Source organism: Mus pahari, chromosome 13 (genome assembly GCF_900095145.1).
Source record: "Mus pahari chromosome 13, PAHARI_EIJ_v1.1, whole genome shotgun sequence".
NCBI classification, from domain to species: Eukaryota; Metazoa; Chordata; class Mammalia; order Rodentia; family Muridae; genus Mus; species Mus pahari.
Window position 1 is genome coordinate 10,439,563 of NC_034602.1, and position 24,235 is coordinate 10,463,797.

General features: G+C 41.1%; 1 protein-coding gene across 2 annotated transcripts in view; it reads left to right on the top strand.

Moving 5' to 3' along the window:
• The window catches only part of Actr2 (actin related protein 2), a 46,144-nt gene that overhangs the window by 14,348 nt on the left and 7,561 nt on the right, over positions 1-24,235 (top strand). For both annotated transcript variants that reach the window (XM_021210708.2, XM_021210707.2), the window contains 6 exons: positions 3,653-3,868; positions 6,499-6,571; positions 16,287-16,423; positions 16,888-17,037; positions 19,867-20,012; positions 21,314-21,446. In XM_021210708.2, coding sequence (XP_021066367.1) covers positions 3,653-3,868; positions 6,499-6,571; positions 16,287-16,423; positions 16,888-17,037; positions 19,867-20,012; positions 21,314-21,446 — 855 coding nt within the window. The remainder of the gene's footprint in view (positions 1-3,652; positions 3,869-6,498; positions 6,572-16,286; positions 16,424-16,887; positions 17,038-19,866; positions 20,013-21,313; positions 21,447-24,235) is intronic.

Here is a 24,235-nt window from a genome sequence, read left to right on the forward strand (position 1 = left end):
AAGAACATCTTTTGAGACAACCTCACTCTATAACCTGCACTCTTGCCTGCTTTCCCCTGCCTTCATAGTTTCCTTGGAGGAATGGAATTGTGGTTTAAAGCTTCATTTTTTTTTCTGTCTTTTAGTTCAGAGTGACATTGTTCAAAATCATTCTTGGCAAATATAATCTAACTGTATAAATGGCTTAAAAGCAGTGCCTTGGTCCCTGAGTTTTCAAGTAGTAGGTGAGGTTTAGTCTTGACCTCCAGTGGTGGGAAACGTGAAGACTCAAGAGTTCTCTGACCAGAGGAGGGACATTTGAAAGCTGAAAGGCTCTAGGGAAGAGTTCAGATGTTCTAGGTTTTGTTTGATTGGTTGTTTGTTTGTTTGTTTTTGTTTTTTCTGCAGACAGTCTTTTATATAGCTTAGGCTGTCGTCAGTCTTCTTGTGGAGCCTAGGATAGAGATTGTGTTTACTTCTGATCTTCCTGCTCTATTAAGAGTGCTGGGATTGCAAGCTTGTGCCAACTCCTGACTGTTGAGTGTTTTGATCCGTGGTGTCCCTATGTAACCCAGGCTGAGCTTGAACTCTCAGGCAGTCTTCATTTTCCTACCCCAGGCCTTTGTGTGTCTGCCCCACCACACCTGTTAGTCATTGCTTTTTCTTTTCTTTTCTTTTCTTTTCTTTTTTTTTTTTTTTTGGCTTTCCAAGACAGGGTTTCTCTGTGTAGCCCTGGCTGTCCTGGAACTCACTCTGTAGACCAGGCTGGCCTCGAACTTAGAATCCACCTGCCTCTGCCTCCCGAGTACTGGGATTAAAGGCATGCGCCACCAAAATTTTATGTATCTCAAGCTGGCCTTCTACTTTTGAACCTCTTGCCTCTACCTCCCAATCTACCTCTGTAAGATTATAGACAGTGTGCCGTCATGCCTGATTTTAGGTCATGCTAAGGGTGGAACCCAGGGCTTTCATGCATACTAAGCAAGCACTATACCAACTGTGTAACACCTCTGGCCTGTTGGAGGGTTTAAAACAGTGACCCTTTAATACAGTTCCACATTTTTAGTGATTCCCAACTATAAAATTATTTTACTACTTCATAACTGTAATTTTGATACTGTTATGAATCATAATGTAAATATCTGATAAGTGAAATATCTGATATGTGAATTATCCCCCCCCACAGGGGTCTCGACCCACAGATTAAGAACCATGGGTTTAAAATTAATTTAGCAACAGATTTTCATAAAGTCCCTTGAAATTACACTCTTCATTTTTTTTAAGGTTTATTTATTTATTAATGTAAGTACACTGTAGCTGTCTTCAGACACTCCAGAAGAGGGCGTCAGATCTTGTTATGGATGGTTGTGAGCCACCATGTGGTTGCTGGGACTTGAACTCAGGACCTTCAGAAGAGTAATTGGTACTCTTAAACGCTGAGCCATCTCTCCAGCCCCCACTCTTCCATTTTTTAAATGTCCTTTTTGTTTAGAGGGAACTAAGAGTACTCAGTGTCAGGTGTCCCTTACAGTTATTATTTTATAATATGTATAGAAGATTCATGAGGCTTTAATTTTGATTTGCTATAAGGTCAAGCATCTATAACCCTTTTTAAAAAAAATATCCTCTGTTATAGTTTTAGATTTATTTATTTTATGTATATGAGTACACCGTTGCTTTCTTCAAACACACCAGAAGAGGGCATCAGACCCCATTACAGATGGTTGTGAGCCACCATGTGGTTGCTGGGAATTGAACTCAGGACCTCTGGAAGAGCAGTCGGTACCCTTAACCGCTGAGCCATCTCTCCAGCTATATAACCCTTTTCTTACGAGGAATTAAAAACTAAGCATTCTGTTGACATTGGATCATACTTAATATAAATTGATTGAAATAGTGGTGATTACTAATCAATTACCTAAGTCACTTGTCTTGTATAATACAATGAAAAATATATTATAGGAGCAAATAAAAAATTGGTATGAAAGTATACTTGTTAATAGCCAAAGTAGCATATAGATTTATTAAATGTTTAGCAACATACAGTTATGTTAAACAGGTTTTACAGACCCCTCCATAAATACCTGTCACCTAGATTCCAATATTAATATTTATTATTCTAAGCCAGGTGTAGTGGTTTAGAAAGGTACACCTTTAATCCCACATTAATCCTAACCCTTGGGAGGCAGAAGCAGGCAGATTATCTGTGTGTTTGAGGCTAGCCTGGTCTACATGGAGAGTTCCAGGACAGCCAGGGCTACCATCGATGGACCCTGTCTCAAAAATGTTTATCATTCTGGGTAATTACATACCTACTCTTCCATCAAAATGCCTTGGTTATATTTGTTTTGATGTGTGTTATAAGTTAAGATACTAGTAAATTTCACCACGCATGCCTTTATCCAGAGTTCACAGTATAGAACTTTTCAGCTTTGCCTTTTCTTCTCGAAGAGTCTGAACAGCTGAGAGTCAAGAAACTTGAGTGTTGGTTTGGGGGAATTGACTTATAAGGAATTAGTTGCAACAGAAGGTTGTAGTGAACTCTGCTTTCCTTTGGCCATTAGTGTATTTTCCAGAAATCTGGCTTTAATAGGCTCCCCATCCTGGCTTTCAAGGTTAAAATTACTTCTCTGGGACATTTCTAGTTCTGATTTTCCCTTTTCCCCATGCTACAGATTGAACCCAGGGCCTTACACACGCTAAGCAAACACTCCTCCCACTAGAGATATTATCCCACCCTTAAAGTTCATAATTTTTTGAAGTTTTTTAAAGTTCATAATTTTTTGAAGTTTTCTCATTTTCTCATGTTGGTTTTGTCATTTTTTTTCTTTATTTCCGCATAATTTGAACTTGTTTTTATATACCAAATAGTAGCTATTTCTGGTACGAATTTCTAATTGGATTCATCAACAGAGGTCGATTTCTAAAATATTTAAATATTAGAATATTGCTTGCCTTGTTATGCATACAAAGTTTTTTTTATTTAAATGTGGGTCACTTTAAATATGTTCTTATTGGAGATAGATTGTGAGTATTGGGCTTCATGAAAGATAGCATTGATTTTCAATATTATACTTCAAGATTAAAAATGTTGCCCATGAGATAACTTTAAAGGAGCTGTTTTAATTCATACACATATAGACATTTGTGAATTTTGTTAATTGGGTGTGTATGTATGTGTATGATGCATTGTTATAGAGGAATGAAGAATCCTGGTTTTTGCATCTACATTTCTATAGCTCATTTTGATAGGAAAGAACAGTGCTTGTGTGCATTGAGCATTTCTCATTTCCCCCTGATGTGCTATTTCACATGTCACAGGACTTATTTTTTGAACATTTGAGCAAAAGAAACAGATGAAACCTCATACAAACCCTTCAAAATATGAAAATATGGGTTTTATTTGTGCTAATGCTCTCCTTTTGGAAACATGTATTAAAGGTAAGGTCAATTTATTGATTTAAACATATAGTATATAAAATACTGATTTAACTTTGTAAGCTGGTCTTGAAAGAAAAGATTTTTAACTTTTAAGTAAAAAAAACTTGATATGCAAGTTCCAGAAAGTTTAAAATTGAATCATTCCTGAGTTTTCTGAACTGCAGGAATACCATTTTCTAAAACTTTATGTAAAACTTTGACCATTTTAAAGCTTTGATATCTCATCTTGTAGGATCTTATGGTTGGTGATGAGGCAAGTGAGCTGCGTTCCATGTTGGAAGTGAACTACCCTATGGAGAATGGCATCGTGCGGAATTGGGATGACATGAAGCACCTGTGGGACTACACATTTGGACCAGAGAAACTCAATATAGACACCAGAAACTGCAAGATTTTACTTACAGAACCCCCCATGAATCCAACCAAAAACAGAGAGAAGATTGTAGAGGTAAGTTTTTGATTGGCTAGCATGATATCCATGTGTATCTCTATGATAGAATGTTAAATCAGTTTTTTTCTTCTTGCTGCTTCTGCTGCAAAGGATAAGTAAAACAATTTTTTTGCCCTAGATCCCAATTATTTTGCGTGTACTCATCTGAAATCTGAAGACCATGTTAATGATGTACATGAAACTTTGAATTTTGGAGCATTGTAGATTTTGGAGTTTTTAAGTAAGGGAACTCAACTGGTAAATGTCAAATACTACAAAATCTAAAAGCAGAAATCTCTCTGGTCTCCAGCGTTTTGGACAAGGGACAGTGAACATGTATGTGCTAGTAGATGAGAATACTCTTCTCTCCCAAAGTTAGGTGATTGAGTTAAGTAGTTTATTAGAAAACAGTTGATCTAGTGGAAAAATAGTAAAGTTAGGAGAGTGAGAAGTTGTGGTGATAAGTCTTTCGTGTGACAGTGGTGTTTAATGAAGACAGGCTAAGGAAGCTGCTGGGGAGCAGGAAAAGGGCATTCCAAGGCAGAGAACAGCCAGCATGGCATCTGTGTACTTGAGAGCAGGCAAGCGACTGCTATGACTGGAGGGTGTAGGAAGGGGATGGCTGAAGAAACAAGCTAGAGTAAGTAGTAGTAGTACCTTGCCGGTTTCTGAAGGAGCTGGCCTGGGGCATTGGGGGCAGAAGAGGACTGCTGTAGCTAAGGTTTAGAGTTTGCTGTGAGTATGCCACAAGGAGACAGCAGAAGAGACCAATTTAGAGACTTTGACAGTATTTACATGAAAGATCATGATGGATAGGATCAAGAGTGGCAGTAGAAATGTGAGAAATGCCAGATTGTTAGTTTACTTTGAAGAAGGTAGACTAAAGGATTCTCTTATGGTTTAAATACAGGGGGCACTTGAGAAAGCTTTAGTTTGAGTAATTAGAAGGAATGAGGAAAAAGCTGAGAATAGCAGAATGGGATTTAAGGCAGTGATCAGGAAGAGTTTATTTTAGATATGTTCAAGTTTGAGGTCCTTATTAAACATCTGCATAAAAATGACAATGTGTGCGTGTGTGTGTACACGTACACATGTGTATGAACAAACAGTCAAAATAGAGTGGAATTCAAGATAACTTAAAAGTCTTTGGAATCTAGAGGGTACTTTTCACAAAGCAGCGAGAGGAGAAAGTGGTAAGAAGGCAGGACCTGTAGAAGAGAAGGAAAGCTACTGAGGTGAGGGCAGGCAGGAGAGCTGCAGTCCTCTTAATAACAGACTTGGGAGGACTTTTCATTTTGTTGATATATGCCTACACAGCAGCAGCAACTTCCTCATTAAATAGATGCTGGAATAGAATGTTAGAAGGTCAAGTTAATTGATGAAGATGTATTCCAAAGTTGCAAAACTGAAGTTCTGTATAGTTCTCATTGCAGTTATCGATATCTGGATAGGCAGTGGTTGCCCTACCAGTCAATGAATGCTTAAGTGAATGAACAAAACACATCATTCAAGGTCTACTCAGTTGACTTGGATGCGGAGAATGAGCACAGGTGTGACCAGAGCGGGCCCAAGAAAACGCCTCCTCCCTCCAGTGTAGTTCATTGTGAAGGGGGTTACAATCTGGACTCAAATAGAGGCAGGGGGCTGGGCAGCTGAACTACCTCTGCATCTGACAACTTAGTATTTTAATGTTTGTCTTCACCTCATTTTTCCAGCCAGCCAGCCAGCCCACTGCTAGGGAATCACACCCAGAGTTTCATTCAAGCTAGAAAGAGCTTTTCTACTGAATTACCTACACCCCCAGTCCTATTTCTTTTATTATTTGTTTTTAATTACCAGGGGTTGGGGAGGGGGAAGATTGAGCCAGTTTTGACCCTGCTTGGGGGAAATAAGCAGATATTTCTTTCCTTTTCTTTTTTTCTTCATTTATTTGGTGTGTGTTTACCTATATGTGCATGTGCACACTTGAGTATCCATGTATGGACAATTTGTGGGGAGTTTTTCTTTCTACCATGTGGGTTCTAGAGATTAAACTTGAGCTGCTGAGCCATTTCTCTGGTCCTAAGATACGTCTTTTTATTTCTTTAATCTGATTTTTTTTTTTTTTTTTTTTTTTTTTACATTGCTGCTTTTGTCTGTGTGTATATGTGAGAGTGCACAGGCACAAATGAGCTCCACCCCGTGTATCTGCTGGTGAAAGGACGCCTGTGAGAATCAGTTCTCTCTTTCCACCATGTGGGTCCTAAGCACCTGTACTGGCTGAGTAATCTTGCTGGTCCCAGGCAGGTGTTTGTTTGTTTGTAGTGTCAGTTTACTAAATTTTGTGTGATGCTTTCTTTCATAAACTGACTATAATATCTTCAGAAGTCTTTGCTTTGTAGCACTTACAAATGATCCAAGACTCAACTCAGATGTTTATATGTTCCTAGCTTGCAGGCATGTTAGTATCCAGAACCCTGCCCTCACAACTGGAGGTAGAGGTAGGCTTTATAAGGGCAAGAAGGACTGGTTTAGAATGGATGCTCAGGGTCCTTTGGTGGCACCTAAATCAACTGATCTGTATTTCAAGCATGAAGGAAATAAATAAATGTGTATAGAGTTTTCTCTATAAAGCACCTCCCTCTTTTTTTTTCTCTTTCCATTTTCAGGTGATGTTTGAAACTTACCAGTTTTCTGGTGTGTATGTAGCCATCCAGGCAGTTTTGACTCTGTATGCTCAAGGTAAGTAAAGTAAGCTTAGCTTACTTAGGAAAATTAATTCAGCATATACTGTATGCCACAGAAGTTTAATTGTCACCAAAGTCCATTACTAGGGAGCTGGAGAGTTGGCTCAGTGGTTAAGGGATGCTCTTGTGGAGGACTCAGGTTCCTCTGTGGATACATGGAGGCTCACGGCCATCTGTGACTCTGCTTCCAGAGGTTCTAGTGCCCTTTTCTGACTCCAGGGGCACTTCATGCACCTGGTACACAGACACACATTCAGGTAAACATTGTTGCAGATAAGATTAAAGTAAATAAAATTTAGTCAGACAAACAAACCAAAACCTGAGAAGCCCATTACTTCTATATAGTCCCTCTTAAAAACCTTACAGTTCTGTGTCTGTCCCTGTGTGCTTGGCATATGCATGTGTGTACAGGGCTGCATACTTGGGAAGCTAGAGCTTGGCGCCAGCTGTCTGTCTCATTCTCTACTTACTTTTTAAAGTCAGCTTCTCTCAATAGTAACCTGGAGTCCACTGGATGACTAGCATGATTGGTCATAAGCCTCCAGGAGCCTCCTGTCTGCACTTTCTCCAGCATGGACATTGCAAGCCTGTGTTGCTATCCCTGGTTGTTATGTAGATGATGGGGATCCACACCCAGGTCTTCATCCTTGTGCAGCAAGCACTGTACCTCCTGAGCCTCTTGGCCAACCCACGGCTATAATCTTTGTCATTTGTCACAATAGTGCCATTACATGCATTTCATTAAATAAGAACCTAGGCTAAAAGTGACATCAGGTTTTTAAAAAATAGTGTATTTTGGCCAGGCGTGGTGGTGCACACCTTTAATCCCAGCACTCGGGAGGCAGAGGCAGGCAGATTTCTGAGTTGGAGGATAGCCAGGGCTATACAGAGAAACCCTGTCTCGAAAAACCAAAAAAAAAAAAAAAAAGAAAGAAAAAAGTGTATTTTTTTTCTTTTAAACTATTTCAACATTTTATACACTAAGAGAGACTAGAGATGCCTCATCAATTAAGAGTACTGGCTTTTCTTCCAGACGACCCAGGTTTAATTCCCAGCACCTTGAAGTGGTTCACAACTGTAATTTCAGTTCTGACATCCTTTTCTGGCCTCCTTGGGCATTTGCAGGCTTGTAGTACATAGACACACATGCAGGCAACACCTGTGTACACAAAATAAGAATAAATTAAAGTAAAACCTTTATTGAAAATAAACAGAATTTGTCCTCAGAATTGGCTTGATTTATTTGTTTGTTTGCTTGCTTTAAAATTTTCAAAGAATTAGTGTGCTGGGTAGTTTTATGTCATCTTGATACATGAGGGAACCTCAGTTAAGAAAACGGTGACCCAAGCCAGGCATGGTGGCACACGCCTTTAATCTCAGCACTCAGGAGGCAGAGGCAGGAGGATTTCTGAGTTGGAGGCCAGCCTGGTCTACAAAGTGAGTTCCAGGACAGCCAGGGCTATACAGAGAAACCCTGTCTCAAAAAAGAAAAGAAAAGAAAAAGAAAAAAGAAAAGAAAACGGTGACCCACTCCTTTAATCTCAGAATTTGGGAGGCAGAGGCAGGTGGATCTCTGAGATCAAGGCCAGCCTGGTCTACAGAGAAAGTTCTAGGATAGCCAGGGCTCCAAAGAGAAATCCTGTCTGGATGATGATAATAATAATAATAATAATAATGCTTCTATAAGATGGGGCTAGAGGCCAAACCTATAGGGAATTTTTTTAATTAGTGATTGGTTGGGGTTAGGGTGTGTGGTGCCAACCTTGGACTGGGGGGTCCTGGGTTCTCTAAGAAAAGCTGAAGCTGGGTGGTGCTCGCCTTTAGTCCCAGCAGTGGGTGGTGCACACCTTTAATCCCAACACTCTGCACAGATGTTGGTGGATCTCTTGAGTTTGAGGCTAGCCTGGTCTATAGAGTGAGTTCTAGAATAGCCACAACTGCACAGAATGAGGAGCAGAGGGGGTGGGGGGAGCAAGTCAGTAAGCAGCATTCTTCCATGGCCTCTGGATGGGTTCCTGCCTCCAGGTTCCTGCCGTGTTTGAGTTCCTGCCCTTACTTTCTTTGATGATGAGTAGTAAGCCAAATAAAGCCTTTTCTCTCCACATTGTCTTTGGTCATGGTGTTCTATCACAGCAACAGTAACCAAGACACCATACAAAAATCTTACAGGTCATCCAGCAGTTGGGAGGGAGGCAAAGGCATATAGATGGCTGTGAGTTCCAGATGAACCTCACCTATACAGTGAGTTGTAGACCAGCTAGTGCTCTATAGTGAAACCCTGTATCTATGTAGAAAACAAAAGCACATGTACTAGTCAACTGCACAGTAAGTTGGGGAGAAAACATTTTGGAACACATTCCTAATGAGTCAGTTTTAATGAAAGAAATTGTTCTCTCTCTCTCTCTTTCTCTAATTCAGTTTTTGAAACAGTTATATCATTTCCCCCTTCCCTTTTCTCCTCCAACCCTTCTCATGTATTCCCTTTTGTTTCTCAGATCATGGCTTTTTCTCTTTACCCCTCCCTCCATCCCTCCCTCCCTCCCTCTTTTCTTTCCTTCCTCCCACTCTCCTTCCTTTCCCTCTCCCTTGTTTTTCAAAACAACATTTCTCTGTGTAGCCTTGGCTTATCCTGGAACTCACTCTATAGACCAACCTGGCCTATAGAGAGTTCTGCTTCCTAAGTGCTGGAATCAAAGGCATGTGCCACCACTGCCCCACTTTTTTCTTTGTTGTTGTGTGTGTATGTTCCTCAATATATAAATACAGCTTGCTCGGTCTTTGTTACTTGTATGTATGTTTTTATTTGATATTGTATAACTAGTTGGTGTGTTCTTTGGGAAGGACCATTTCAGTGGTGCATCATTACTTAGTTTCCTGTAATTTTTTGTCTAGAATTGAAGCCTCATATATTTTTCCCCTTTCCACATTACTATGTCTCTTGGTGTCATCCTTGTTCCGGTCATGTTTAGGCATCTGCAGCCGTATTGATGACACTTCATGGATCTGCATGGGTTCTTTTGATATTGTCATTAGCATCTGTCCTTTGTTTTATGTATTTGTGTATATGCACGTTTGTGCCAGTGCCCGCAGAGGTCAAAGAGAGCTTTGGATCTTCTGGAGCTGGAAAATACAGTTGTGAGTCACATGATGTAGATATTAGGAACCAGACTCTGGGTTCTTTGCAAGAGTATCGAGTGCTATCAACTATTAAACCATTTCTCCAGCCCCTAGTTTATTTGTACATGTGTGCTCATGTGCGCAGACATCTGCATCCGTATGTAGGACAGAGGACAACTTTAAGGAATAGATTTCTTTTCTTATGCTACATAGACCCAGGTATTAAACTCAGATCACCTGGCTTGGTGGCATGCATCTTTGTGAGCCATCTTGCCAGTCTTTCTCCCTGTCTATTTAGCACAAAACATTTCCCACATGGAAGAGCTCTTTGGATTTTGATGGTCTTATAATTCAACAAAACATAGCTGAGAATTTATAGGGTTTTCAATATGTTCAAAGGAGTCTTTGGCATTTGAAGTATAAAGGTACCTCAAGAAAGTTCTTAACTGGAAAGATTCAGGAACATAATTTTGATTTAGCATATCAAAGAGTCTTCCTAAAAGAGGAATTACCTAATCTTTCAGTGCATGACACATACTAGTAAGGATTGTATTCTTTTGTTTCAAGTGGTTCTTTTGTAACTTTTAAGAGATCAATTTTACTCTGAGCTCCATAATTGTACATGTAGGTTAGTAAAAGTGCACACTTGATTTCCTTTTTTGAGAGAAGAGTCTCCCTGACAGCCTCGGCTATCTGGGACTCAGGGTAAACCAGGCTAGTCTTTGTTGGTTTGGTTTTGTTTTTGTTTTTTTAGGTTTTTCGAGACAGGGTTTCTCTGTGTAGCCCTGGCTATCCTGAAACTCACTCTGTAGTCATATATGTGCCATAGCATTTCACGTGGATAGGTGGACAGCAGGAGGAGTCAGTTCTCTCTGCCATGGTAGTTTCAGAGATCAAACTCAGGTCATCGGGTTGGGCGGGAAGCACTTACACCCCTGAGCCACACCATAAGCTTCATTTTTCCTTCTTCCCTTCTTCCACTCATTCTTCATTTTAAAATAGAACTTGCAGAGGGATTTACTAGCTGATTTCCCAGAGGGTTTGAGTTAAATTCCCAGCATTTATGTGGTGGCACACAGCCATGTGTAATTCTAGTTTCAGGATCTGATGTCTACTTATGTCCTTTACAGGCACCAGGCACACAAGTAGTGAACATGCAAACAAAAGACCCATGCACATAAAATTAAAGTTAAAAAATTTAATAACTTGTATAAATACTTTTATAAACATCAGTTTTGGGACGTTTAAAAGGCCTAAGCTTGAACCTGTAATGAGAAATCCATGTTGGGTAAGGATGAGTTATTTTATATATGTCACTGTTTTGTTTGCATGTATGTATGTGCTCTGTGTGCATGTCTGGTGTTCAGAAAGGCTAAAAGGCAACACCAGATCTGTAACTAGAGTTACCGACAGTTGTGAGTTACATTGTAGGTGTTGGGACCCTATGTGGGTCCTACAAGAGCAGTAAGTATGGAGCCATCTCTCTAGCTACCCTAAAGGAATTTTTAGGAAACCTGATGTTAATATATTTTCCTAGTAACATTTATAAGTTAATCCCTGACAAGTGAGGAGATAGCCTATCTTAATTTTGCTGCTGCTGCTGCTGCTTCTTTGAGGCGGGGGCAGGGGGCTCAAGATGGTTTTTCTGTTTAACCCTGGCTATCCTGGAATTCGATCTATAGATCTGCTGGCCTCAAACTCAGAGACCCACCTGCCTCTGTCTTCAAGTGCTAGGATTAAGGTGTGCACCACTACCACCAGGCTGTATGTAACTGTTAACTCCTTAATTTTGAGAAGCAGTAGTGCAGTAAAATTAATGAAATAACTACAAGCCATGCTTCTTTCTAACTTAGTGACTAATGTTTTCAGAAAAAAAGAAGAGAGATATCTTTATGATTAAAGGCACTTGCTGTTCTCCCAGCAACCAGGTCAGACAGCTTACAAGCATGTACAACTCTAGCTCCAGAGACCGGGTGGGTGCCCTTTTCTGGTCTCCATAGGCACTGTACTCAATGTGCATACACATGCTCACACAAATACATGATAAAGGGAAATTTTAACAACAACAACTGTTGTTACCATTCCTACCTGTAGAAATTTGTTTTGAATAAGAAGTGACCTGTTATTTTAGGAAGGGGTTTCTATCTGCATGGTCTAGTCTGGGTGGATAGAAGAGATTAACTGGAATTGGGAAATCTCGGGTGGAGGTTTGAATGGTCAGAGAAGACATAGGAAAGAGCAGGAATTTAAAAGACAGACAACCCAGTGACAAAAGGGTATGGCACTAGAAATGATGACTAAAGAGTCCTGTTTATCTTTTTCAAATAGGAAGTCTTCGGGGCTGGAGAGATAGTACAGTGGCTATATGCTAGCCTCTAAAGCTTGAGGCCCTTAGTTGAGATCACCAGCACCCACATAAAAGCCATGCACAACCATACAGGCCTGTAATCCCAGTACTCAAGAGGTCAAGATTGAGCCCTTGTTGGCCAGGCAGTCTGTCTTGATTGGTGGCTTCAGGTTCAGTAAGAAAAAGTGAGTGCTGGAGAGTTAGCTTAATGGTTAAAGTCACAAGAACATGATGTCAGACACCAGCACCCATGTAAAGCTACATATCCTTCTAACCACAGCTCTGATAGATGTGAAGTCAGGAGGAATGCTGGCACTTGCTGGCTTCCAAATTACTAGAGGAAGCACCAGCCAGTTCAGGAAGAAACCCAAGAGTAGGTAGAGAGAGATACAAGAGGGTACCTTCCTGATACATCATACAGGTACATAGACATACAGAAACAAGCAAATAAATCTTTTAAAACCATAGTAAAGTGGAGAGCACTTGAGGAAGACAGCCAGTGTCAACCCTCAGTCCTCTGCAGGTACCCGAGGACACACAAATGACCAGAGAGTATCTTCTTTGGAAGATCAGGATTGAAAAATAGTAGGTTTATGAGGCATTAATCAGAGAGAAAACAGATTGTTTCCATTTAAAAATGGGAATATTTATGAATTTATGTTTGTCAAAGATAAAAATGCAGATTTATTTAAGAAAATGAGAGTAAGCATGTTTATGATGATATGTCCATAGGCAAATTTATATAATAAGAAAACGAAAGGGAGGGAGATGAGAAAGTAATATATATTATAGTTTTAAAATTGTGAGTTAAAATGGGCTTGCCAAATGGCTCACCAGGTAAAGAAATTTAATTCTCTGGTTTCTACATAAGGGTGGAAAGAGAGATCTGACTCTACAAAATTTGTCCTCTGCTCTCTACATGTGTGCTGTGGTATGCACACATGTAAATTCTTTTACTGTGAGTTCTTAGAAGTTCTGTTTTTCCTATTATTTTTGAAATAATATTTCATGTAGCCCTGGCTGGCCTTCAACTCCCAGTATAACCCAGGATGACTTACAACTATTTTATTTTTAGTCAAGGTTCCACTGTGTGTAGCCATGGCTGTCCTGGGCCTTGCTGTGTAGACCAGGGTAGTCCTGCTTGCCTCTGTCTCCTAAATGCTGGATTAGAGGTGTGTGCCAGCCTGACCTAAAACTTTTCACTTTTGTCTTCCAAGTACTGGGATTACAGGCTTTTTCCACTATGCCAGCTAGAAAGGGCGGTTTCCCTTAGAATTGACTCTTGGTTTTTTTCAAACCTTTTTTTTTTTTTTTTTTTAAGGTTTTTCGAGACAGGGTTTCTCTGTGGCTGTCCTGGAACTCACTTTGTAGACCAGGCTGGCCTTGAATTCAGAAATCCGCCTGCCTCCGCCTCCCAACTGCTGGGATTAAAGGCGTGCGCCACCATCGCCTGGCTCTTTTTTGTCTTTTTAATGTTAGCCATGATGGCACACACTTTTAATTACAGCACTCAGAAGGGAAAAACAGGGATACACAGAGAAACCCTTTTTCAAAAAGCCAAAACAACAATAATAATGATGCTCTTCCGAAGGTCTTGAGTTCAAATCCCAGCAACCACATGGTGGCTCACAACCACCCATAATGAGATCTGATGCCCTCTTCTGGTGTGTCTGAAGACAGCTACAATGTATTTATAATAATAAATAAATCTTTGGGCCTGAGCGGGGCTGACCAGTGTGAAGCAGAGGTCCTAAATTCAATTCCCAACAACCACATGAAGGCTCACAACCATCTGTGCAGTTAGTGTACTCATATACATAAAATAAATAACTCTTTAAAATGATGATATGTTACTAGTAGTAGTAGTATTTTAATGACATTATTATTATTACTTATTACTGCTGTAGGTTGGAGAGATGACTCAGTGCTTAAGGGGACTTGCTATGCTTCCAGAGATCCTGAGTTCAATTCCCAGCACCCATGTTGGGTGGCTCACAATTGCCTGTAACTGCATGCCCTTTTGTGACTATGGCAGGTGTACATACACACAAATACACATACACAATAGAATTATATATATTTAACTATATTACAATTGTTAACAGTAGCAGTATTTGTGGGTGGGGAGTGATGTTAATGCCATGTGTACATTTAGAAGTCAGGACAACCTTGTGGGCTGTCTCTCTCCTCCCACCTTAGCGTGCGTCCCAGAGCTCACTCCCTTCACCAGGCTTGCTGTATAGAGTGCCTTTGCTCTCAGAGCCTCGTCAGCTCGTGGGCCAGACACTGTGCACACCGTGGCTCCAGTCTATAGCCCCATTGCTCGGGCTGCTGAGGCAGTATGATTACGATTTCTTGGCTAGGCTGAGACTCTGCCTTAAGTGACAACAAGAATAAATCTTTTCAGTGGCAAACAGGAAATATGACAGCTTTTTTCATCGTCACTGCTGTTGCTTATAGGGTTTTGGCTGGGGATCCCACCTAGGCCTTCCATAGGATAGGCTCACACATTACCTCGCCATCACAGGCTTTCGTTGTTGCTGATGGTATTTTTCTTTTGTTTTGAGATGGTACCTGACTGTGTAGCTCTGGCTGTCCAGGAACTCTAGCCATCCCTTAAATGGAAGTGAGGGGTGGGGTTTTTCTCTGTTAGTGGCCTTCTTTGGGGGTTTTTGAGATAGATAACCTAGTTTTTGGTTCTTCAACCACTAGCCTTCTGGAAGCTGGTTTCTGGTATGAGCACCGGCCCTGACCAGATGATCTTAGCAGATTCACTTTCCATCTTGTAACTGGGTTAATAGTCACTTTTCACAGTTGTTTCCTGTAAATGTAACTTTTATTCTCCTGTAGTAGTTGTTGTCGTTGAGGCTTACTGCCCTCTGCTGACCTAGGCCTAGTCCTGGAAGCTTCCAGCCTCCATACAATCTAATCCAGGCCTAGAAGGTTTTCAGCCTCTGATACTCACTGCTGAATAAGCTCACCCTTTATAGTTCTTTAAGAACTCTGGCTGGCAGGTTCTGTTTGGCCTCATACTAACTTTGGCAATCAGTTCTAATCTTGAGGTTTCTTCTCATTCTCTGGCTCGCTCTGTCTTCATTGTGTCTGCCTGTTCCCTCTCTGCAACCTGTCTATAACTAGACCAGTCAAATTACTACCTTCCTCTTCCTGTGAGAGTTGGGCATACCCTATTCTGCCAAATTTTTCCCTTAATTCGTCACGTTGCTACTCAGTTAGGCATCACTTTCAAAAACAGGTGCTTCCTTCTACAAACTAACTTTACCTTCATTGCTTGATTAAAGGTATGTGCTTAGGGCATGTCTGTATTCCAGCCAGAGTAGCCTTATTGCTGGATTACAACCCTTCTACAATTCCATAAATTAATCATTATATTTTAGAAATTTTCACTTAAGGACATTCGGTGATTAGGTTGGAAAGGAAATTATAGGAGGTCTTTCTTCCCAAGTTCTTAAAGAAGCACATGATTAAACTAAAAACCTCACAAGAAAAACACCAGGGCAAGATGAGTTTGGGTAATGCCACTTAGCACCAAGTCTGAAACCTGAGTTCCATCCTTGGTCACACTTGGTGGTAGGAGAAAACCAGCCCCTCCAGTCCCCCGATGTTGTCCCCTAACTTCACATGCACCATGTGGCATGCATGTTCCCCTCCCCTCCACTTCACATGTAAGTAGACTACAAAGAAATAATCAGGGAGCAAATGCTGCCTGCCATCTGTGATTAGAAATTAAGTGCTAAAGTTGAGCCTCGGGGCACATACCTTTAGTCCTGGTGCTCAGAGGCAGAGGCAGGGAGATCTCTGTGAATATGAGGCCAGTCTGGTCTACACAGCAAGTTCCAGGACAGCCAGCAATACATAAAGAGATCCTGTCTTGAGAAAAACAAAAGAAGAAAGAGGGGCTGGAGAGATGGCTCAGCCAGCAGTTAGGAGCATTGACTGCTCTTCCAGAGGACCTGCGTTCAATTCCCAACATCTACATGGCAGCCCTCAACTGTCTGTAACTCCAGTTCCATGCTGTCCATGGCATCAGACATGCCTGTGGTGCACACCTATATGCGTGGAAGCAAAATATCCATACTCATAAAATAAATCTTTAAAAAAAAGGAAAGGAAATGCTCTAAGCCTCACTTCACTAGCCAGCTTTTTGTGGGTGACATCTCTACTACATTTGAAACTTTCTCGCTTTGATTTTTCTGAATTAACTCAGAACTTTCTGGTTCTTGTGCAGGTTTACTGACTGGTGTAGTAGTGGACTCTGGAGATGGTGTCACTCACATTTGCCCAGTATATGAAGGCTTTTCTCTCCCTCATCTTACAAGGAGGCTGGATATTGCTGGGAGGGATATTACCAGGTATCTTATCAAGGTAAGTGAGAGGAAAATATAATAAAAGGTAGTGTTTTTTAGTTTGTTTACTGATTTATACAAAGACAGAGGCTAGAGAGCTGGCTTGGTGATCAAGTGCACATACCTACCACCCTTGCAGAGAAACGTCTTGGTTCCCTTCTTGGCCCGCTCACCACTGCCCATAACTCTGGTTCCCATGGAATATAATGCCTTCTTCTGAACCTCTCAGGCACATATCCACACAAAGACACATAATTTAAAATAATAAAATAACTTACAAAACTCACTATACAAGAGTTCTAGCATCACCCCAGTATACCATTGTTGGCTTTGCCGTTGGTTCCAGGGATTGAGCTTAGGTTGTCGGGCATAGATGGCGAGTGCTTTTTACCTTCCGAGCCATTTTATCCTCCAGAGATTAACTTTTGTTCAGTGGAACCCATTCTCATAGATTATTAATTTACTGCTATTTTTTTATACCAGCTGCTGCTGTTGCGAGGATATGCCTTCAACCATTCTGCTGATTTTGAGACAGTTCGCATGATTAAAGAAAAACTTTGTTATGTGGGTTACAATATTGAGCAAGAGCAGAAGCTGGCCTTAGAGACCACAGTGTTAGTTGAGTCATACACAGTAAGTATCCTATGTAAAATACATTATGGGTGGAAAGGGGCATCTGTGTTTATTAGTGTCACCTAGACGCCAGAGTTTTGGTCATATATATATATATATGTATGTATGTATGTTTATATATATTGCTGAATATCATGCCTAGGGTCTTATATGTGCCCAGCAGATTAGGCCTTAACATGGGTATTAGTTATTGTAATATGTTTACATATGATTTCTCAGTATTTCCTGCTATGTTAAGTTTCTGTGATTAGTTATTAGGGATCCCATGTATTGTGAATTAAAGCAAGAGTTAAATTAGAATATAATTAAAAATGGAGGTCATATTTGAGATTCAAGCATCTTCAGAATATAGGTCAACTTGTTTTGTACAGTGTTATTTCTCTGGAATGTTGCTTAAGAGTAATAAAAATAGAACACAATTATAATTGTCATACATTATGGAGATTATTAATACTTCTTTGTTGCCTGACTTGTAAGCGTTTTGATTATGAAAATGTGTACCTGTTTCTCAGCCTGGTGGAGTATCCTGAGACAGTCTCACTATATATGTAGTACAGAGTCCTCCTGCCTCTGCCTCCAGAATGGTGGGATTGCATGGACCTCAAATTTTTGTAGTGTATCATGGAGCTAATCGTCTAAGAGATGTATTTTGGGAAATACTCATGCTTTTTTTTTTTTTTTGCCTCAGAGTCTCATTGTAGCCCAGGCTGGGTTAGAACCCAGTCTGGTTTCAGATTTATTTTAAAATCCATTATGTTGCACACATTTGTGAATGGTGCCAACTTGGATCCCGGGGCTTAAGAACACTTGTTTTTTTCGCGATAGGGTTTCTCTGTACAGCCCTGGCTGTCCTGGCACTCACTCTGTAGACCAGGCTGGCTTTGAACTCAGAATCCACCTTCCTCTCACTCTGTAGACCAGGCTGGCCTTGAACTCAGAATCCACCTGCCTCTGCCTCTCAAGTGCTGGGATTAAAGGGGTGAGTCACCACGCCTAGCTTAAGAACACTTGTGTTGGGCATGGTAACACATGCTGTAATAGAAACACTCAGAACACTGAGGCAAGAGCGCCACATAATGAGACCAACCTCATGAGGCCTCCAAAATCAACCAAAATAGCTTGGCATGGTGATCTCCAGAAGTCTAGGCCAGCCAAGGATACATAGTGAGACCCTGTCTCAGAAGTCAAAAAAAGAGAAGAAAATATTGTCAAAGACCAGTTGTGGTAGAACATGCCTTTAATTCCAGTACTTGGAGGCAGAGGCAGGAGGATTCCTAAGCTTGAGGCTAGCCTAATCTATATAGCAAGTCCCAAGCCAGCCAAGGATAAAGAGACTCCTGACTCAACCCCTGCCCTACAAAAAACAAAAACAACCAAAAAAGAAGATGCCATTTTAAGGGTACAATAAAAATGTACTTTATAATGTCTATTAACCTCCAGGTTTGTCCTGGTGGTTTATGATCCCAATTTTCAATCTTAATTGTTTTGAAGGAAATGGCATAAAGCAAACCATGAGAGAACTAACAGTGTAAGGCTTGATTGATTTGTGTTGGACACTAGTTAAGACAGGAGAATCAGTGAATTAGTTCACGCTCAGCCTGGACTAATAGCCAGGCCTTTTTTTTTTTCTTTCTCGAGACAGGTTTCTCTTGGCTGTCCTGGAACTCACTCTGTAGACCAGGCTGGCCTTGAACTCAGAAATCCGTCTGCCTCTGCCTCCCAAATGCTGGAATTAAAGGCGTGTGTCACCACGACCGGCTTGGCCAGGCCATCTTTTCCCCTTTCCAACACCCCCACAAAAAACAAAAAGCGAGACATGGTGGTGCCCACCTGTAACTTAAGTAAATTTGATATGGGACTGAAGCGTTACTGAGTTTGAGGCCCACCTGTGTATAGGTCAGCCTCAGACTCTCTGAATGACTGCCAGGCACAGTGTGCCCACCTGTAATCTCAGCACTTGGGAGCCAGGTACAGGCAAATCTCTGTAAGCCTGAGGCAAACAAACCAACCGTATAGACCAGAGTTCAGCAGGTAGGGGATTTCTACATAAGTCATGTTGATGTGTTGGACTGTCCAAATCTTACTGGCTTAAGTTAAAATTATACTTACCACTTAGATAATGTTACTTAAGATGTAGTAGCAGAAAAAAAAAATCAGTGTTCCTTAAATTTTTTGTTTTGTTTTGAGATAATGTCTCAATAGGTAACAGCCCAAACTGGCCTTGAATTCATGATCCTCTTGCCTCAAGTATTGGCATTGCAGGTTATGCATCACGCCCAGCTGTGGCTGCTGGTTGGTTGGTTGGTTTTTAAGAAAGAAAATGTGTGCTGGGCGTGGTGGCGCACACCTTTAATCCCAGCGCTTGGGAGGCGGAAGCATGTGGATTTCTGAGTTCAAGGCCAGCCTGGTCTACAAAGTGAGTTCCAGGACAGCCAGGGCTATACAGAGAAACCGTGTCTCAAAAAGAAAAACAAAACAAAAAAAGGAAGGAAGGAAGATAGATAGATGTGTGTATGAACATGTGTAAATCAAAGGATAGCTTTTGGGGGTCAGTTTTTGTTTTCTGCCTTGTTGAGATGCTGTCTCTTCTTGAGTACATTGCTAGCTACTAAGAAAAAAAGATCAATAGAGTATGTAAGAAAAAAGATCAATAGAGTATGTATGATGTTAACATCATCATCTGAGTTATTTTGTTTCACCTAAGAAAACTTGAGGAAATCTTACTGCTTTTACGTAATTTTGATTGTAGGCCCGATGTATTTAACATACTGTGTAGAGAATGCTGAGAAGTTGTGACTTTGCTGACTAACACCTGGTTATTTTTCCTAGCTTCCAGATGGACGTATTATTAAGGTTGGAGGAGAAAGATTCGAAGCACCAGAAGCTTTATTTCAGCCTCATTTGATCAATGTTGAGGGGGTTGGTGTTGCTGAATTGCTTTTTAACACAATCCAGGCAGCCGACATTGATACCAGGTACAGTAGACATTTCCAAGTCATTTTTTTTTTTTNAANATTTATTTATTTATTATATGTAAGTACACTGTAGCTGTCTTCAGACACTCCAGAAGAGGGAGTCAGATCTTGTTACAGATGGTTGTGAGCCACCATGTGGTTGCTGGGATTTGAACTCCGGACCTTTGGAAGAGCAGTCGGGTGCTCTTACCCACTGAGCCATCTCACCAGCCCTTCCAAGTCATTTATAAAACACGAATGGCCCACAGAGACAACTTAGCAGTTAAGAGCATTTGCTCTTTGTCTAGAGGACCTGAGTTCCATTCCTAGCACCCATGTCAGACAGTTCACAACTCTGAGTCTGTAACTTAACAGCACTGGCCTCTGTAGGAACTGCATTCATGCACACGGTATTGCTGTACAGATGCACACATCTAGACATGGTTTAAAATAGTAAGAACAAAATGGCACAAATATGTTTAAGGCCATTTCAGAAATTATTGGAGATTCTGGGCTAATCTCAAGTCAGAATTCACTTAACAATTTTTGTTTTAAATGAAACTAAAAAGTTAGGAATTCAAATATTAGTTTTTACTTTGAGACAGGGTTTCTCTGTGTAGCCTTGGCTGTCCTGAAACTCAATATGGTGACCAAGCTTGCCTTGAACATAGTCTACCTGCCTCTGTCTCCCAAGTGCTGGTTAATAATATACTGATTTAGAACAATAATGTCTTTGTTTACTGTAATGTTTTTGTAAGGATGGGAAGCTGTACGTACAGTAGCCATTTTCTAACATGCCATAGTCTTGGGTGAGCCCGGGTGCTGCATGGCATAGCTGCATGGACACTACACACACAGTAGACGTGCTCAGAAGGCAGCCACCAGTGAACAATGCAGACTCATTGCATGTTTGCTTTTGAATTGTTTTGCACCTTAGAGAACCTTTACTGTTACCAAGTCATTCACAACCCTCATATTCAGTTTCGTGCTGCAGCTCAGTTAGAGCTGTGGCTTGTATCTGTATCTGTTGTGCAGTGATAGCTCATTAGTGATAGGTGTTGTTGAACTCTTTTTCCTCCTTCCATGTCATGATGTATCTCATTGCTGTCATGTTACAGTCCTAATCCAGCAGAGGCTTGAGCTTCTGATCTTCCTCCCTCTACTTCATAGTCACCTGGCTTATGTGGTGCTGGTGTGGAGCCCAGGGCTTTTTGCATGCTAGGCAAGTGCTTTGCTGAGCCTCATCCAAAGCCCCCAAATTAAAAAAAAAAAAGTACCATTTTCATAATCTGAAACTATAAATATCCACTGTGTCTTTCTAGATCTGAATTTTACAAGCATATTGTGCTTTCTGGAGGTTCTACCATGTATCCTGGCCTGCCATCGAGGTTGGAACGAGAGCTTAAACAGCTTTACTTAGAACGAGTTCTGAAAGGAGATGTGGAAAAACTTTCAGTAAGTATCTATACCAGCTGTTACTTTTGTTTTAAAACCCTGTAAAGTAGCTTGTGGATCTTGACAACCACTAGAGGGAGCAAGAAGTCTTATATCAAATTTCTGTGCAGTTAGCACAGAAGACTTGCAGGGCTCACTGGAAATTGTCTTTTTTTTTTTTTTAAATTTATTTATTTATTTATTATATGTAAGTACACTGTAGCTATCTTCAGACACTCCAGAAGAGGGTGTCAGATCTTGGTTGTAACCCACCATGTGGTTGCTGGGATTTGAACTCCGGACCTTTGGAAGAGCAGTCGGGTGCTCTTACCCACTGAGCCATCTCACCAGCCCTGGAAATTGTCTTTGGGGTAGTGCTTCTACCTACTAGGTTACACTCTGTTGAAAGAATACAGGTGACTGGGTCCAGTGTCCTTGCTAGTCTGTAGTATTCTCTTTCTTTCTTTCTTTCTTTTTTTTTTAAAGACTTATTTATTTCATGTTTATGAGTACACTGTAGCTGTCTTCAGACACACCAGAAGAGGACCTTGGGTTCCATTACAGATGATTGTGAGCCACCATGTGGTTACTGGGAATTGAAGTCAGAACCTCTGGAAGAGCAGTCAGTGCTCTTAACCACTGAGCCATCTCTCCAGCCTGGACTGGTATGCAGTGTGCAAGTGTTTGGGAAGAACCTGCTCTTGCTATGGAGAGAAGGGAGAGGAATTGTCCTGGGCTACCTTGCTTGCTTTCTTTCTTCTTTCTTTCTTCCGTCTTCCTATGCAGTTGTGGCTACCTTGGAACTTTCTTTGTTGACCATACAGGCCTTGAATGTAAAGAGCTTACCTCTGCCTCCCAGGCGAAAGGATTATAGGGCTACACCATCACAGCTATCTTGGTTTTTAATTTTGTGGATATGTAACCAGCCTTTATTCCTAGCTTGTTAGAATTCTGATTTTAGGTTATTTTTCTATTTGTTGTATGCCTTTATCTCCTCAGTCATGTTTGTGTTCTTAGAAATTCTCACAGCTCTTAAAGTGGACTTTATTGGCCATTGTCACCATGGACTAGAATATAATTGCTGGTAGGTCTTTGGCATGCCCTCTCTTCTCAACTCTAGACGTGTGAAGCATTCTGTGTTATAGCCCTAGCTGTTCTGTGACTATCTCCATAGATCAGACTGACCTCAAACTTGCTTGCCTCTGGGATTAAAGGTGTATACCACTAAGCCCAGCCTCAACCAAGAATCAAGGGTTTTTAATTCTCTGGATTTGCTCTTTGCTTTAGATGATAATATTCCATTTTTTTCAGAGGATTCTGTGTAGGGACACCAATGTTGCAGTGCTTTCTTAATAGTTCACTCACAGTTCTCATTTCATTGAACTATGTAGGGAATTTAAAATCCATTTCTGGTGATCATTCTTTACCCTGTAGACTTTTTTTGAGGGGCATGCACTCTGTAGCACTATCTTTTGGTAAACCCTACTGAAATTGTGATTTTTTACACACTGATCTCCCTTTCCTTTTCAGTTTTGCAGTTCTAGGGTTTGGATGCAGGACCTAAGCAAGCACTCTAGCACTTAAGCATACCCTGTACCCAGAAAACATTTCTTGAAACTCCATCCCTGTGCCAAAACTGATTTAGGCCATGCTATGAGTTTAAGTCATTTACCAGTAGTAATAATAAATGGTGTGGGGAAAAGAACGGAAGACTACAAGGTAGAGAAGGTTGTTGTTGGTAACAAGTGGGTATGCTCCCTCACTCCTGATTAGACAGGTCTTTGGGTCAGATAGAAGATACCTGTGTCAAGTTAGGGAGTAAGCATTTCTAGTCAGGAATAGTGCAAAAGGATGAGTTGGCAGAAATGACCCAGTGTGGCTGGAACAGAGTAAGCAAGAGAGGGTAGAAAATGAAGTTAGAAAGCTAGCAAGCAGACAGGTCAGTTAGGCTTCTATGATGTAGTCAGACTTTTATCCCTTAAAAGAATCTGTGCCCAGTGTGTCAGAGGAGCCAAGAAAGTTAAGCCAGGAAGTTATGAGAGGAAGAACTGGCAGAGGTTAAACATGGAGTAGGGTGAAACAAATGGTCCTCTAAGAGAGTGAATGGAGAATGAGAAAATGTCCTAGATGGCCAGATAGTGTGAAGGGCCCAGGCAAGGTTGGTGACACATTTATAGCAAAATGTAGAGCTTCTGTACTGTGTGCAGAGCTGCTTGAAAGCAGGTTCAGACTTGATTACCCAAGTGGATGAATGTAAGGAGAGAAAAAAGTCACCAAGGATAATGTAAAATAAATGGAGAGGAGAGATCTGGAGAAATGGCTCAGTGGTTGAGAGCACTTGCTGCTCTTGTAGAAAAGCTGGGTTCAGGTCACAACCCTCTGTAGCTCAAGTTCCAGGTAATCCAGTGCCCTCTTCTGACTGCCTTGAACACCAGGTATATACATGGTGCACATAAATACATGTAGCCAAAACTCATACGCATAACTAACTCACTCTTTCTTTTTTTATTAGATATTTTCTTCATTTACATTTCAAATGCTATCCAGAAAGTCCCCTATACACTCCCCGGCCCTGCTCCCCAACCCACCCACTCCTGCTTCCTGGCCCTGGCATTCCCCTGTACTGGGGCATATAATCTTCACAAGACAAAGGGCCTCTCCTCCCAATGATGGCCAACCAGGCCATCCTCTGCTACATATGCAGCTAGAGACACGAGCTCTGGGGGTGCTGGTTAGTTCATATTGTTGTTCCACCTATAGGGTTGCAGCCCCCTTCAGCTCCTTGGGTACTTTCTCTAGGGGACCTTGTG